Source organism: Elaeis guineensis, chromosome 4 (genome assembly GCF_000442705.2).
Source record: "Elaeis guineensis isolate ETL-2024a chromosome 4, EG11, whole genome shotgun sequence".
NCBI classification, from domain to species: domain Eukaryota; kingdom Viridiplantae; phylum Streptophyta; class Magnoliopsida; order Arecales; family Arecaceae; genus Elaeis; species Elaeis guineensis.
In genome coordinates, this window is record NC_025996.2 from 26,272,740 (window position 1) to 26,287,207 (window position 14,468).

A 14,468-nucleotide genomic window follows, 5' to 3' on the forward strand; every position below is an offset into this window, starting at 1 on the left:
TCAATATTTTCCATCCTTCGACAGCATTACTGTTTGCTTTTTTCTCTTCTCATATCCGATAGAAAACTTTGACAAGATTATAAGTCATAAAACAAATAAATCATGTAATCGCTTGGTAAGTCAATTGCATAATTACATCATACATCAGTATAGATGCACACACAGCAATACAATATCTTGACTATAACCTTCAGATTCGATAATTAATGCATGCATTTTTTCTTTCAGCTTTTGATTCAATCATCATTGCTTCTTTCACTATAGTAATAACAGATATGTCTTCTGCAAATAGAAAAAATTAAAGTGTAATACGTCAGCATTCAAAAGCAAAATAAAGGTGAAGACATTCAAGACCCCAAAGTGAAACAGTCTTACCCGATTGCTCCATCTAAGATTATATCATTAAAATTTTCAAAAACTAGCCAATATAATCCCTTATTTTATAGAAACTACAATGCTCACACCAAATGACACCCCAAAATTTTCTAGATACATCAGGGACAACCTTCTGGATAAGTCATAAACAATCTGTTCTTATTAAAGACTAATATCCGTTCAAAATCTAAATATGATTGCTCTTCAGCATCAGCAACCACAACTGCATAACAAATATTGACAACTCAAGCAGTTCCAAACAATGAAAGCAACAAAATTTCAGCATTTTGAGTTGACTAGAATGAATTAGTAGCACGAAACGATAAGCATTTCATCCGGAGTTTTGCTCGAGCTTGTGGCTGATTTGATTTGGATGTGTCAGTGGTAAGTAGGAAATAAATATACAAACAAACATTGTGGGATTTCAAAAAATTAAAAATTTAGTTTTAGAATGATTGCAATAGAAGTAACGCTATGAGGCTCGCGGCAAGTGCACACAAACAACTTACCTACCCAAAAAAGGGCACACAAACAACCATGGGGTAAAATAGCATTGATGCAACTCAAAGCGAGTTGTTCCCGAACACCACATCCAATTGAGTATGGCATTTGTCAAATCAACAATTATAGGTCGAAATATATTCTATTGGAGAATGATGGGCATCTGAAAATATTTTTTGGACAATATTACATGAAAAGCTAGTGGGTGTATCCCCAATGCATACCTTTATTTGGAGTAGAAAACTCAACCCCACCGTGTAATCTACATGGAGAAGATATTGTAAGAGGGTTGCCATTTGAAATGAGAAAGGGAAAAAAATCCCTAATTGAGCATCAAATGAAATCATTCCTAGCTTTCAGGTGCATCTTGCATGACTGACGTATTTATGCATGTCTTCATGTTACGTTTCCTACCTGTTTATATATCTACGTAGATGCGGCAGACAAGGACCCAGCAGCCTACAAAAGCAGCTACATCATGCACAAAGTTAAAACAATCTCTTGAGCATTCATCTACTTTATCAAGAACACCTGCTTGCAAATACCGCCTGCCATCAAATACAAATACCAAAAGGGGATGCAAAATTTCCCTTTCTAAATCCTTCATAATAGATCTATGGTATCAGCACTGATATACAATTTGCAAAATAAGTTACAACAGGATTTGCTAACCATCTGAAGCTACAAGGTGGAAAAGCTTTAAAAGAAAGGTAATGACAACAAAAATAAGTGAACCAGTGTTCATTGGCAGTATTGAAGCTCTTTTGACAGAACATGGAAAACCCCAACCTCTTGCTCCAATATTCTAGAATGTTGATGCTAACTATATATCTCCTGTTGCTGTAACAACCTCTAAACCTGCCTGAGTGCATGAATCTGATTCTGAAGAAGCAAATTGACTAGACGAGCATATGATACTCAAGGATAACCTTTAGGTATATAATTCCATTCTTCTCGCACCAGCAGGAGAAAACCTGCAGGATACAAGATAAAAATGATGGTTTCTTTTTATGTAGTACTTGTAACCTTAGAAGTGCTACAGTTAACATGAGGAGGAGGCTGGAAATACATGCAGTTCATCGTCGTAAACAGAATCAACCATGTTCCCAATAGTAGCGATCTTCTTTACAATTCAGCACTTCTTCTGATGCAGATCGGACGTTGCATTTTCAAGAGTTTCCACTTTAGAACAGTAGTTGTACTGCCCTGGTCCTTGCCTACCATAGGTGCTGATAGAGCAGCAGGCTATAGACAGTTCAATCATGCCCAAATCTCAGAAATTATTTGCAACAGAATCAGCAAGTTTTTCAGGACATCAAGTCACTCTGCTATACTGCAACAGAGTTTACATTTGTTTTTTTGCAGTCCATTCCAGACATGCTAGAAGAGAAACTGCTTATCTACAATTAGAGCATGCCTGTTTCATCCCTTGTTTTGAACTTTTGCATGAGCATTCCAAGAACACAGGGTACTTATAAATGAACTTCCAGGAAGCAATAGCGCATTTAAGATATCCACTGGATTAGTTTCCATAGAGAGAGAACAAATATGAATGCCATTTTTAATGAGAGGATGGTTTTAGACAAGAAATTTATTCTTGAACTTTTGCCTTCTAATGATCAATGAGTCATTAGCAATATACACTATAAAAATCAATAACTTGCATGGCCTTGTTTGATAAAACGAGGGGCACAGTAATCTTTGACTTATCCAATACCATTCATATTAGGTCTGGGGTTATTTTAGATGCTTTTCACCTCACCCTGCCTTACTTTTGTCATCCTTGACTTTCCAGATAGTTTAATACACGTATCCTAACCAGTCCAATCTTCAAGTTATGTTGATGGGTGCAAATAGTCATCTATATCAAATGAGCCATAGGAAAAGTGTTGAATTATAAGTTCAGAATATATTTTCTACCTCCAGGTTCAAAAATTTGCTGAAAAGAGCAAATTCATCTTAAGCTTTCCTGTTTTTATTCCTCATCAGAGGAACTCTCCAGAGAGACATTGTCTTGATCACCAGCTCTAGCAGAATCCTAGATGAGGGGCAGGAGAAATCCAATAAGCATATGAAAGAATATTTAAAACATCCTATACTTGTATCTCTCAAACAAAATGCAAATAGAAGAAAATTAAATACTCTTATCAATTCTTACTGGCATTTTGTCCCAGTCCTTCAACTTCGAACTAAGTATGTAAGTGTCACGTAATGGAGCCCACCCAGGCTCATTGCTATCTTCATTATTTGTAGAATTTGGAGCCTGCACAAAGCATGTTATTTACAATAGATGCCAAGGTTAACCAGAATTATCCAAAGGAAGAGTACCTACTTGCTCAAGAAATGACCATATTTAAATCATAAACAACCCACATGCAATTAATTTTTAATGGAAATGGACAAGTGTAGAATATTTTGAAGCTGTAGACAAATAAAAGGTTAGAAATACAACTTTCATTTTATGTTGATTTAGTAGAAGTCTTAAAAGTTAGCCTTAACCATGTGTCTCATAGTCACTTCACATATAAGAAGCCAACAAAAAATGAAATTAAAATTGAAAATCTCAAATTGCTTTCAGATTCCCGAAGATAAATGACAGCCAAAGCACTAGAGCAGTTTAAGACATGTAAAACGGTCATACCACTCCAAAACATTGTTGGGTGGTTGTCATGCCTCATGTTACCTAGGCAACCCTCACTTAGATGATCATACATGCATATGCATGCCTACATATAATATACAGATAGATACATGTAATATATGGAAACAAACATTTATGTGTGGATAACATACATCTGCATGCATGCCTAGAGATCAATATGAATTTAAACTTTCTTGTCATGTTGACAGATGAATGTTAAGATGGAAGACATACATCTTGGATCCAAGGAAACATCAAATAGTATTGATAAAAATAAATATTATGAAACAAGTGAGCAGAAATGTTCTTTCCTCTAAAGCCCTAGGCCCAAGCTCCATTTCTCTAATCTCTAGCCAGACACACATTTGGGCAAGCCTAGAAATCCTAGCAGGTGATCTAAGACAACAATAATACATACATACATACATACATAAAAAAATAAAATTTTATTGCTTGTCATGTTACAGATGAATGCTAAGATGGAGGACAGATAAGCTCCAGGTCTCTAGTCTCTAGCAAGACACACATTTGGCAAGCCTAGAAATCTCTATAGACACACATACATAAATCAAATTTTATTTCTTGTCATGTTGAGAGATGAATGCTGAGATGGAAGACAGATACATCAATTGGATCCAAGGAAACATCAAATAGTATTGATAAAAATAAATAGTATGAAACAAGTGACCAGAAATGTTCTTTCCTTCAAAGCTCTGGGTGCAAGCTCTACTTCTCTCATATCTAGCAAGACACACAAGACATGCTTTTGGGCAAGCCTAGAAATATCTACCAGTTGATCTAAGGCAGCAATAATTAACACATAACTATATACAACATACATTCTGTATAGATTTACAGACCATGCTATATCTTTAAGGTGTCTTTGATGGTTTATATTCACGTGCGTGCCTTAAGGCATGTTAAAATGTGAAAAAGAGGTGAAGTGAAATGACCTTTCCTTCAAAATTCTACATTCAAGCTCCAGTTTCCAGTCTCTGGGAAGAAAAACAATGGGCAAAACCTGGCAACTTCTACAACCTGAGATAAACAATGATGATACAATGTAACACATTGTTGCTTCAATATAGATCTTACAAACTACAGCATATCGTCTTTTAAATGTTTATGTTTGTTGTTTATGCCTCAAGGATGATAGATAATATGTCAATTATTGATATGCTATGAAAATATGATGATATAAATGACAAAATTGGATCAAGAATTTTGAGTTTCTACTCGGCAAGGTTTTCTGTACTGGACCGAACCGGCCGTACACCCCATACCGAGCCGGACCGCAGGGAACCAACACAGTTCGGCCGGTGAAGACGGTATACGAAGGAGGGAGAGGGAAAGAGAGAAAGAGAGAGAAAGGAGGAGAGGGAGAGAGAAGAGATGCCTCCAGAGGCCAGCGATGACCCACTGCGACTGCCGGATGACCGCAGAAGCCTCCACGGCTGACCATCGCCCAATAGGACTTTGAAACGAGTGAGAAAAAGAGAGGGGGAGCACTGGAGGGAGCGAGCTCGCGGAGGGATCACCGGACTTTGCACAATGGTTGCCATGGCCATCGGGCGGCGAAAACCGTGCGGATGGAGCCGCGGCCGCGGAACAAGGATGACTTTTTCCTTCATCATATTTTTTAAAATACGATAATAGTAAAGCCGACAAATCCATTGCTAGCTTCATTTTTGAATTTTTTTTTTTAAGTAAAAACAGTGAAGCCAGCAATTGATTTACCGGCTTCATTTGAGTAAAGCTGGCAAACCAATTGCCGGATTCACAGTTTTCTGATTTTTTAAAAAAAAGACGATGAAAAGGGCGATCTGCCCTTCTTTCACGCCCACAGCACCGCACATGTGGAGTGCGCCGTCTGCGACCACGGCGATCAGTCGGAGACATCCGACGGCCTCTCCAAGGGCTTCCCCTTCCTCCTTTTCTTGCTCCACCCCCCTCTCTCTATGTCTCTCACTTTTTCTCTTTTCCTCCTCTTGGTTTATTTCTTTGCTTATGTCGGTTCGCAGCATCCGATACGGTTGGGATCCGTACCGATCCATACCATCGGCCAGTCGACATGGGTCTTAGTTCCGGTTTCAAGAATCTTGCTACTTGGTCAGTTGCCTGGGTAAGATAACCCAGCAATAGACTAGGTCCATTGCCTTGGCATCCTATCTGGCCACAAATCTAGTCAATGTCATAGTATACTCAGCCAAGCAAAAAACAATATCATATATCAAACCAATGCTCAATTTAGTTAAAACACTGCACAAATATATACCTCAACTAAAAATGAATTTCTAAATGAAGCATTCCTCCAACCCACCTATACAAAACCTTTCACATTTTGGTTCCACAGCCTATGATAAGTCTCTTGTGAACTAAAGCCGACATGACTTATATGAAGAACAAGTTCCAATTCATTGCTTTCTCGTTGATCCACAAGTTCCCAAGTTGTTCTCGTGAATGGGCCTCATGGATCAAGATGAAAATTCTGCTCCTAAAAACTAAAGAAAAAACTAGGCATACAACTTCCATATGCCATTTCAAAAGGCACACAAAATGAGACAATAAATGACAGCTAACAAGACATGTGTTTAAAGAATTTGTGCAGTTTAAGAGAACATTGTTGCAAGAATTTCAGGAAAGACCAAATCATAGTTGCCTTGGTAAAAGCAGGCTCATGTGAGGACAAAATACCCCAGATAAACATTGAACACAGAAACATTGATGACCTCAGAAAAGCCATAACTTTAAAGATTTACAGCAAAATCAACAGCAAGGTTATACAGATTTGAGTACCAATGCTTTTCACAAGTTCAAGGCACAGAGAAGGATTTATAGATAAAAATGTAAATGAAGTAATCTATTAATGTTGAAAAGAGCATGCACAAGAAACATATAAATGAGGATTACCCTGAAGAGTTGAATGACAAAGGGCTGTCAAGAGCCTGTGTTGCTGGCTTTTGCAGTTCTGACAAGAAAGTTTGTTTTCTTTGTTTTGCCAACACTGTCACCCTTACAAATATACTGGTTAGAATAAATTAAAAGAATAAAATTACATGACATACTGGAGACACCGTGATATTAGCAATGTTAATAGTGACATACGAAATACAGTTTAAACAAAGGTCTCTGCAACTTCTCTTTGATAAAAATAAGTAACAGCCAAATGTCACTCTGGATACTCTTTAACCTAGTATGTCAGCTTTTAAACACCATATCACATACTGGAAGATTGAACATGACAACCTTCAATCAAAAAAGTATAATACCATCAAAAGAAGATATTTGTTCCTTCAAATAGCCTGCCAACAACCTTGCCCATACAGAAAACCTAAGGAACCTGTATTCCCTAATTTTATCCAGCCTTAAAGGCATTTTTGCAGAACAACCTTACTTTAAATTATCCAAGCATTATTGTCAATGTGATGCTTACTTCCTAGCTATATTAGATCACACCTATTTAAAGCTAATGACCGGTAACAGGTACCTATGATAGGACAAACATTTTATGCTATATGATGGAACTTGAAGAATGAAGACATCTTTAGAACATAATCACAAAACATGACACTCACTTGATAAAGTCGTGAATCAGATACCTAACCAAGAATGATGAAAAGAATATATCCATCCCAAGTATTGGCCAAGAACTCGGATTAAAATGCCTAAAATGATTGGAAAATATTACCTTAAAGATTCCACAGTTCTACATCGAGGAGTACCGCTGCTGTCTATCATGTATAGGAAGAATTCACTAAGAGGGATTTGGATGAATCTGACCATTTTTAGGCATTTGGATGTTGCATCAAAGCCCATTTCCAAACCCTCATGCTTACAGATGAAAATATACTCTCACAGAGAGCCTATGCTGACACAACTTGCAAGCCTATACCTTTTTGAGTAACCCTCACTAATTTCTGTACCATTCAAATGAACCCCTCTCACTAATTTCACTACAGCAGCAACCCACAATACTAGTATTTTTTTTCTGTTTCAAAGAAAAGGAACATCTTCTAGGGAGGCAAATAAAATAATTTTCTGTGTTTCTGTTGTCCAAACTAGCATACTAGAATGTGTCTAGAGAATCCATCTACTCATATAGTGTCCTGGAACTAATGAAAGCAAGCATGTGTAAACAACTATAATGCCTTCATAATCTCACTTCCAATTTATTATATCTAACAGCAGCAAGCATGCTCATCACGACCCAGAAAAGGATTTGAATTTGCAATTCCACTGTCCTAAGTTGTTCATACCAATGGGCCCTCTTTAATGATGTGACGCAATTAAAGGAACAATAATAGGAGTAAATCCTAGATAAAATAAGGGATAGATTTCTTGATAGAGATGTTGTTAGGATGAAATTAAATAGTTCATGATTTTCCCAGCTTGATAGCAGCACTCCTAACTCCAAGCAGATGAAAGACAATATAATTACAACCAGCATACCTTCTGCATCTTTTGACTTTGAAGGATTCAAGCCTTTCTGAGGATTCTGTGCCTTACTTACCTGTAGATAACATCATAAAGTTATGACTGCAATAATAAAACACAAGCCATAGGTTAAAAATGATGCCAGAAATAATGGAACAACAACAACGAAGAGACACCAAGTAACTGAGTGAAGTCTTACCGCATTAAATAACTTGACCACTGAACAACCACCATCAAATATGCAAGACATAGAATGTATGTTAGCAGGGACTTAAATCACGAATGCAAGTAGCCGTTCAAGCACCACTGCTATGGTTAAAAAAAGTCAAAAATCAATCCTCTTATACCTCCTTTTGTGGCCATACTGATAAGAGATTTCTCCTTTGAATCTAAGAAATTAGCAGGTTTTACATGCCCTTTTTCTGCTGCCTGTTGTAAATGTAAAAATAATATATAAAAATATATAATATATATATATATATATATATGACAATATGTATTCAGACATTTAAACAACAAATTCTAGTCACCGAATTTGAACAGTACTGACCAAATGCTTCTCTTTCTTGGCTTCACCCTTCACCTAATGCTCCGGCTTCCTCTTCCGCGAGCTTCTCAGCGACAAGCTTCTTGTGTGCCGACAATATAGGTCCCTGATAAATAAAAATTAAGAATACGGTATTAAAAGAAAGAGGAAAAAACCTGCTTTTTCCCATCAAGAATCGTATAAATACCTCGAAGAACACTTACCAGTGATCGGTTGGAAGATTCTTCTTCATAATCTTCAAGAAAGCCACCCTAAAGGCTCTAGAACCTTCAACAAACTTCGTGATCCCCTGGTGAGCTCCATACCCCTCGTCCTCGTCATCGCCTTCAGAACCTCCACTGAGATCGTCTCCAGCATCCAAACCACTCTGCTCTTCCTCCTCCTCCCTGGAGTCTCCGCTCGAGGCGGCATCCTCTCGATCCTGGAGGGCTCCGCTGGCGCCGGGATTCCTTAGGCCCGCGGTCCGCTGTCCGTCGTCGTCTTCGTCGGAGTTGTACTCCCTGGCTCTCTTCTGAATAGCTTGATCATTTCTTGCTGGGGTTCTTGAGCTTGGAGGCAGCGGCGGCCATGGCTGGGGGTGCCTTCTTTAACTTTTTGTTTGGATTCTCGCTCTTCTTGTGATTTAGCTTCCTCTTCATGGGGGCGGCTATGGCGGTGTCCCTTCGGGGATTCCAGTTCCGTGGCCATGGCCGATTCGGGCGAGAAGAAAGAAAGCGGGACGTCAGGTGAGAGATGGAGAGGTAAGTGGGTTAAGGGGAGAGCGAGGGCCAGGAACACGGTTGAACCGAGAAGATTACGGGTCTTAAAAGAACCGGACCCGGGCGCACCCGTGCGACCGGTACTATAACCGGTCCCAAGGAGAACCGGACCCAGGACCACCCGTGCGACCGGTTTACAACCTTTACGGGACGACCCGCGTCATGTGAAGACGGGAACGAATGCCGGCTTCTAGGTGCAAAATATCTTTGCATAATTTGCATGTTCTGCAGCCGGCGATAGCAAATATTGCACTCCGATCTCTCATCCTTTATTATCCTGGCATGCATATTTTATCGGACTTCTTTTTATATTTTTATATTGTACAATCAAATGGTGGATTGAAGCAAAAGAAGATGAATCTTTTTTTGGCACAAAAATGCAACCTTGTGCTGTTGTCAATCTCTAATACTCTCATCTTAGCGCTGCAAACCTGCAACAAGCATACATTCTACTAGCCAGGGGAGCCATAAATCGTGTCCTACGCGAGGATGGAATCGAGTCCCAATACAATGGACGACAACCTGGTTAGACCTGACCCAAACTTGTTACCACATGGCCCAGCTCCCACTCCCAGCGGCAGCGGATCCAGTCCCGCCCATCCAGACCATCCAACACCAGCGATCACAAGCCAACGGTCATGATCCGACGAACTTTCGTATATAAGCCAGGACCGCGCGGAACTAGGGCTTCTGCCCTCCCCCTCCTCCTCTCTCCTCATCATTCGACGTAGGTTCGGCGGAGGCGGCGGAAGGAGAGGGAGAGAGAGATGAAGACGATACTGTCGACGGACACGATGGAGATCCCGGAGGGGGTGACGGTCCGGGTGAAGGCGAAAATGATCGAGGTGGAGGGCCCCCGGGGGAAGCTGGCCCGCAACTTCAAGCACCTCAACCTCGACTTCCAGCTCATCGAGGGGGGCCGCAAGCTCAAGGTCGACGCCTGGTTCGGCTCCCGCAAGACCACCGCCGCCATCCGCACCGCCATCAGCCACGTCCAGAACCTCATCACCGGGGTCACCAAGGGCTACCGCTACAAGATGCGCTTCGTCTACGCCCATTTCCCCATCAACGCCTCCATCACCAACAACAACGCCTCCATCGAGATCCGCAACTTCCTCGGCGAGAAAAAGGTCTCATCTCCCTCCGTCCTTTCGCTGTTCGCTTCTTATTCTTTCCTCCTGAAACAATCTCTCTCTCTCTCTCTCTTTTTGAAGGGATTTAGAAGACTTTTTTATTGTTATAGATGTGAAATCCCGAGCGGAATGATTTATAATATCTTTTTTTCCATGCATTATGCGTGATTCCTATTTAAGTAATTTGTTCGACTAAAATTATCACGATAACTGTAAATTTGTTTACGTGTCTTCCTGTCATGAGTTCATGTGCAACAAGATCAATATTGACCGTCTGATATTCTGCTGCTTTTGCCCAATATATGATTACACTTCTTGGATACAAGTTGATTTAAGGTAACAAACAAGATGTAAATGAGTCATCATGTCGCAGCCAATAAATTTACTAATCTTAAGCACCTATATGGTTTAATCTCTCTTCTATTTTTATTTGGTAAGTGTGGGACATTTTTTCTCCTCTGTATCTTGGACTTGGGATGTACCCATTCACTACATGCAACATAGCATGTGCTACGACTCCCAAGATTATTATGGCTTGTGATCTATAATATTTTCTTGTTGATGATTTGTCTTATTGTCCATTCATGTATTCTGGAGTTCCAATAATCCAATCTGTGAATGACGTGTAGACACCTATTCGTCCTATTCGTATGGTCAGCGTTTAAGATTACAATCTATATATACAGCTTCATGCGATCTAATTTTTTCCATATTTCAATATGTTAAGTGGTTTTTCCCTTTTAGTCTTTGATATGCTTATTAAATACGTCTTAAACTGATGATTTCGACTTCGACAATTATCATTCATGTGAGTCCGAAACAAATTATTGTTTCAAAATTTTCCACTTCCACAATTTTTTATTTCTAAAATAAATTTTATTGGATTTGTTGTTGAATATATGATTGTTGGCTAGAGTTGCTTCCATTTGCCAACCAGATGATAGTTTCTTAGTCTCCAAGGGTTCAACCTAAGAATCCAGTGGCCTTACTGAATGTTATGTCAATGTTATTTCGCTACTTGTGGGTTCTGTTATGTGGCCCGAAGCAAGCTTTTGGTTGTAGTTCACCTTAATACTTTGTTGTTTGTTGGTTATCAGCTCTATTTAAACAGGTTCAGCAAGCTGGATTAAATCTGAACTACTACATTGTCCTGGTTGATTTTGATATTGATGACACTCATTCTGACAATCTTTACCAATTTGTATTTTTATATGGTGTTTGTTGAGGTTCCATAATGTGTTAGGGGATGTATCATGTTTATTTTTTTTTTATAATTTTTTCTTGAGACCAATAAGCTGATTAGTTGGCAAGCTCCTCTACTCTCCCTGCACCACAAAACACACATACAGAGAGAGAGAGAGAGAGAGAGAGAGAGAGAGAGAGAGAGAGCTCTCTGAAAGCCATTTATCTTTGATAAGTAATTTCTTGATTGATTTAGTGACATGACATTGTCCATTGGCATCTTATACCACATGGGAGCCTTGCTTTGGGTGCCCCTTTGATAAAACTGCCTATGAATAATACAAACTGACTCCGTACACAAAACCATTCATCTAGTGGAACTAAGTTTTGGGGTGCTTAAAATGGAAGCCCAATTTTAGTGCTTTAAGTTTTACATTCTTACTGTACATTGGATATTAATTGATGTGTTTCATTTTGTGTAGCATGTCTCTATCTTTGTTGTAAGTATTTTTATCTTTTATTGGTACAGGTGCGGAAGGTCGATATGCTTGAGGGTGTGACCATACTTCGGTCTGACAAGGTGAAGGATGAGCTTGTCCTTGATGGGAATGATATTGAACTTGTTTCTCGCTCTGCTGCCCTGATCAACCAGGTCAGCTATTTGAATATATAAAATTAGTAATTTGCCACATGCTTTTGATATTGTCATGTATTTGTTTCTTCACAGACTAAGATTTTATGCTTTTGCTCTAACAGAAATGCCATGTGAAGAACAAGGACATCAGGAAGTTCTTGGATGGTATCTATGTTAGCGAGAAGGGAACAATCGTTGAGGAGTAGTAAGCGATACTAAGATGGTTAGAGCCTCCCGAAGCTTTCTTGTGGAGGAGTCTTCTGGCCCGACAATTTTCTCAACTTAATGATTGCAGCGGGTTAGAAATGGAAGCTGAGGTTTAAGATACCGATTTTGTCTTGTGATTGATTTGAATTACTGTTTCTATCTTATGATGTTGGAAGTTAGCAACTGTGGTGAGTCTTCAAGTTCAAGATAATTAGCTGTGGAGACCCTTTTCTTCTTTTCTTTTCTTTTTAACTGATCATAATGAAAGTAGATACTCCAGGCGTGTGTTTGAACAATGAAAGCAAGTTTATTTTGCATGTTTTCAACGGTCCGTAATGCCCTTGTACTGTTCAAATTTTTGGATGCGGTCTTGAATAAATTTTGTGGGTGCTTTTCTGGTTTGTTTCACTATTGTATGACAAACAAAAATAGCACCTAGGGAGAAATTATTGGTCAGAACTGTTCTACAAACCATCCAATAAAAAGTCACCACATAATACTTTCTGATTAAAAATTCCAGCAAATGTTGTCATTTTTATATTGAATGAGAAAAGGTCCGCCCTTCTTCAATCTTGGTTGAGAAAATTTTCACTTTTAACCAAGTACAGATTGCAGAATTGTCCAAAGTACAGATTGCAGAATTGTTTTCACCAATAATTTCTCGCAACTAGTAGTGAGTCCGACTATTGGATGATGCATTTTCAGATTCTTGATCTGGTTTATTCGATTGTTCTAGCTTTATCTGAAAGTACTTAATTTCGGTTCTATGATGTGTTTTCTTGTCAATCTCGTCGTTTTATTGTTCGGCAATGTGTATTTCCTGTCAGAGTCATCTCTGGTAAATCCATGATAAGTACATCCATGTATCAGGCAATCAGCCTATTTTATGCTGGTGAAAGCTGGACTAATCCTTATAAGGATTTACCAGCGTACGCTGCTGATGGATTTGCCAGCTTGCATCACCAGTGGGCAAATCCATGTATGCTGGTTTTTGCCATCTCCTAAAAGCTCTGCTAATTTTATATTACTCTTGTGAAAGATTGTTTAGTAGATGGTTGGTAGAGCTTTGCACGATGGGTATCAAAGTGGATCAATGTTATTTGCTAATGTGTTGTAGTTTTATGAGCTATCTTGATTCCGACTTCTCGTTGTTACAGGGACAGAGTCTCTCTTTCATCAAAGAGAGAAGATTAGTTTCATCGCAAGGTCCGAAAGTAAAGATCATACCAATTGTTAGTATTATTATTTGTTTGGCCTTAATATTCTTTCTAGGATTTGGGATTACCTTCAAAAAATTTCCGGACGCCTAAATTAACTTTCAAAAGAAATTGTCTTTCTCGTGAATATTTCCTTGCAGCCGGCGAATTTTCCGTCCCTGGGAAGTCTTGCCACTGAAGTACTGTTTGGTGTAGACGTTAGCATGACCAGCGCCCACAGGGTTTCTCGAGTAATCAGCATATAGCATTTAGGTCATGGCATCTACTATTAAAGAATATTTTTTATTATCCTTAGGATTTGTTTGATTAGAATATGTCAAATTACAAAATAATTTGATAATTTTTTAAAATTATTTATTTTAAAAAATAATTATAAAAAAATAATTTATATCAAAAAAATTTATTTCGTTTAGTTGAAAATAAAAGGAATATAATTAAATTTATAAATATATTTTTAATATAAAATATTTTTTTAATATTAGAATAGTATTGTCATTTTCAATTAATTTTTATGTAATGATTATAACCACGTAACTCTTTGCATAATATCATTTTCATATTATTTTTTATAAAAAATTTTTATTGAATAAATTTAGAAAGATATTTAAATAAATTTAATAATTATATATGCAGTTTTATTGGAAGTATTTTTGTCAAGTATGAATTTCTATCATTTGAGAATTTATCAAATATCAATCCCCTCATAGTATTTATTTTATTTTTTCTCTTCGAAAAATAAGCATGAGCCCATCAATTTTTTTATCATCTTTTTCTTTTTTTGTTATACCAAATATGATAATCTGACATGAGAATCATTTTTCTATACCAAACTACCTTCA

General features: G+C 38.2%; 1 protein-coding gene and 1 pseudogene across 1 annotated transcript; one reads left to right on the forward strand and one right to left on the reverse strand.

Moving 5' to 3' along the window:
• Positions 1-1,451: 1,451 nt before the first annotated feature.
• Positions 1,452-9,284, reverse strand: LOC105043280 (uncharacterized; annotated as a pseudogene).
• Positions 9,285-9,929: 645 nt separating this feature from the next.
• LOC105043279 (large ribosomal subunit protein uL6) lies at positions 9,930-12,748 on the forward strand. Its single transcript, XM_073255919.1, has 3 exons — positions 9,930-10,386; positions 12,101-12,223; positions 12,328-12,748. Exons 1-3 carry the CDS (start codon positions 10,024-10,026, stop codon positions 12,409-12,411), a joined length of 570 nt encoding a protein of 189 aa, XP_073112020.1. The 5' UTR covers positions 9,930-10,023; the 3' UTR covers positions 12,412-12,748.
• Positions 12,749-14,468: the final 1,720 nt, after the last annotated feature.

Excerpts from the sequence above, each read along its gene's own strand:
- LOC105043279 (XM_073255919.1), top strand. The coding sequence starts at position 10,024 with ATGAAGACGATACTGTCGACGGACACGATGGAGATCCCGGAGGGGGTG. Across the intron at positions 10,387-12,100 it reads ACTTCCTCGGCGAGAAAAAG|GTGCGGAAGGTCGATATGCT; the intron begins GTCTCATCTCCC and ends TTATTGGTACAG. Across the intron at positions 12,224-12,327 it reads CTGCTGCCCTGATCAACCAG|AAATGCCATGTGAAGAACAA; the intron begins GTCAGCTATTTG and ends TTGCTCTAACAG.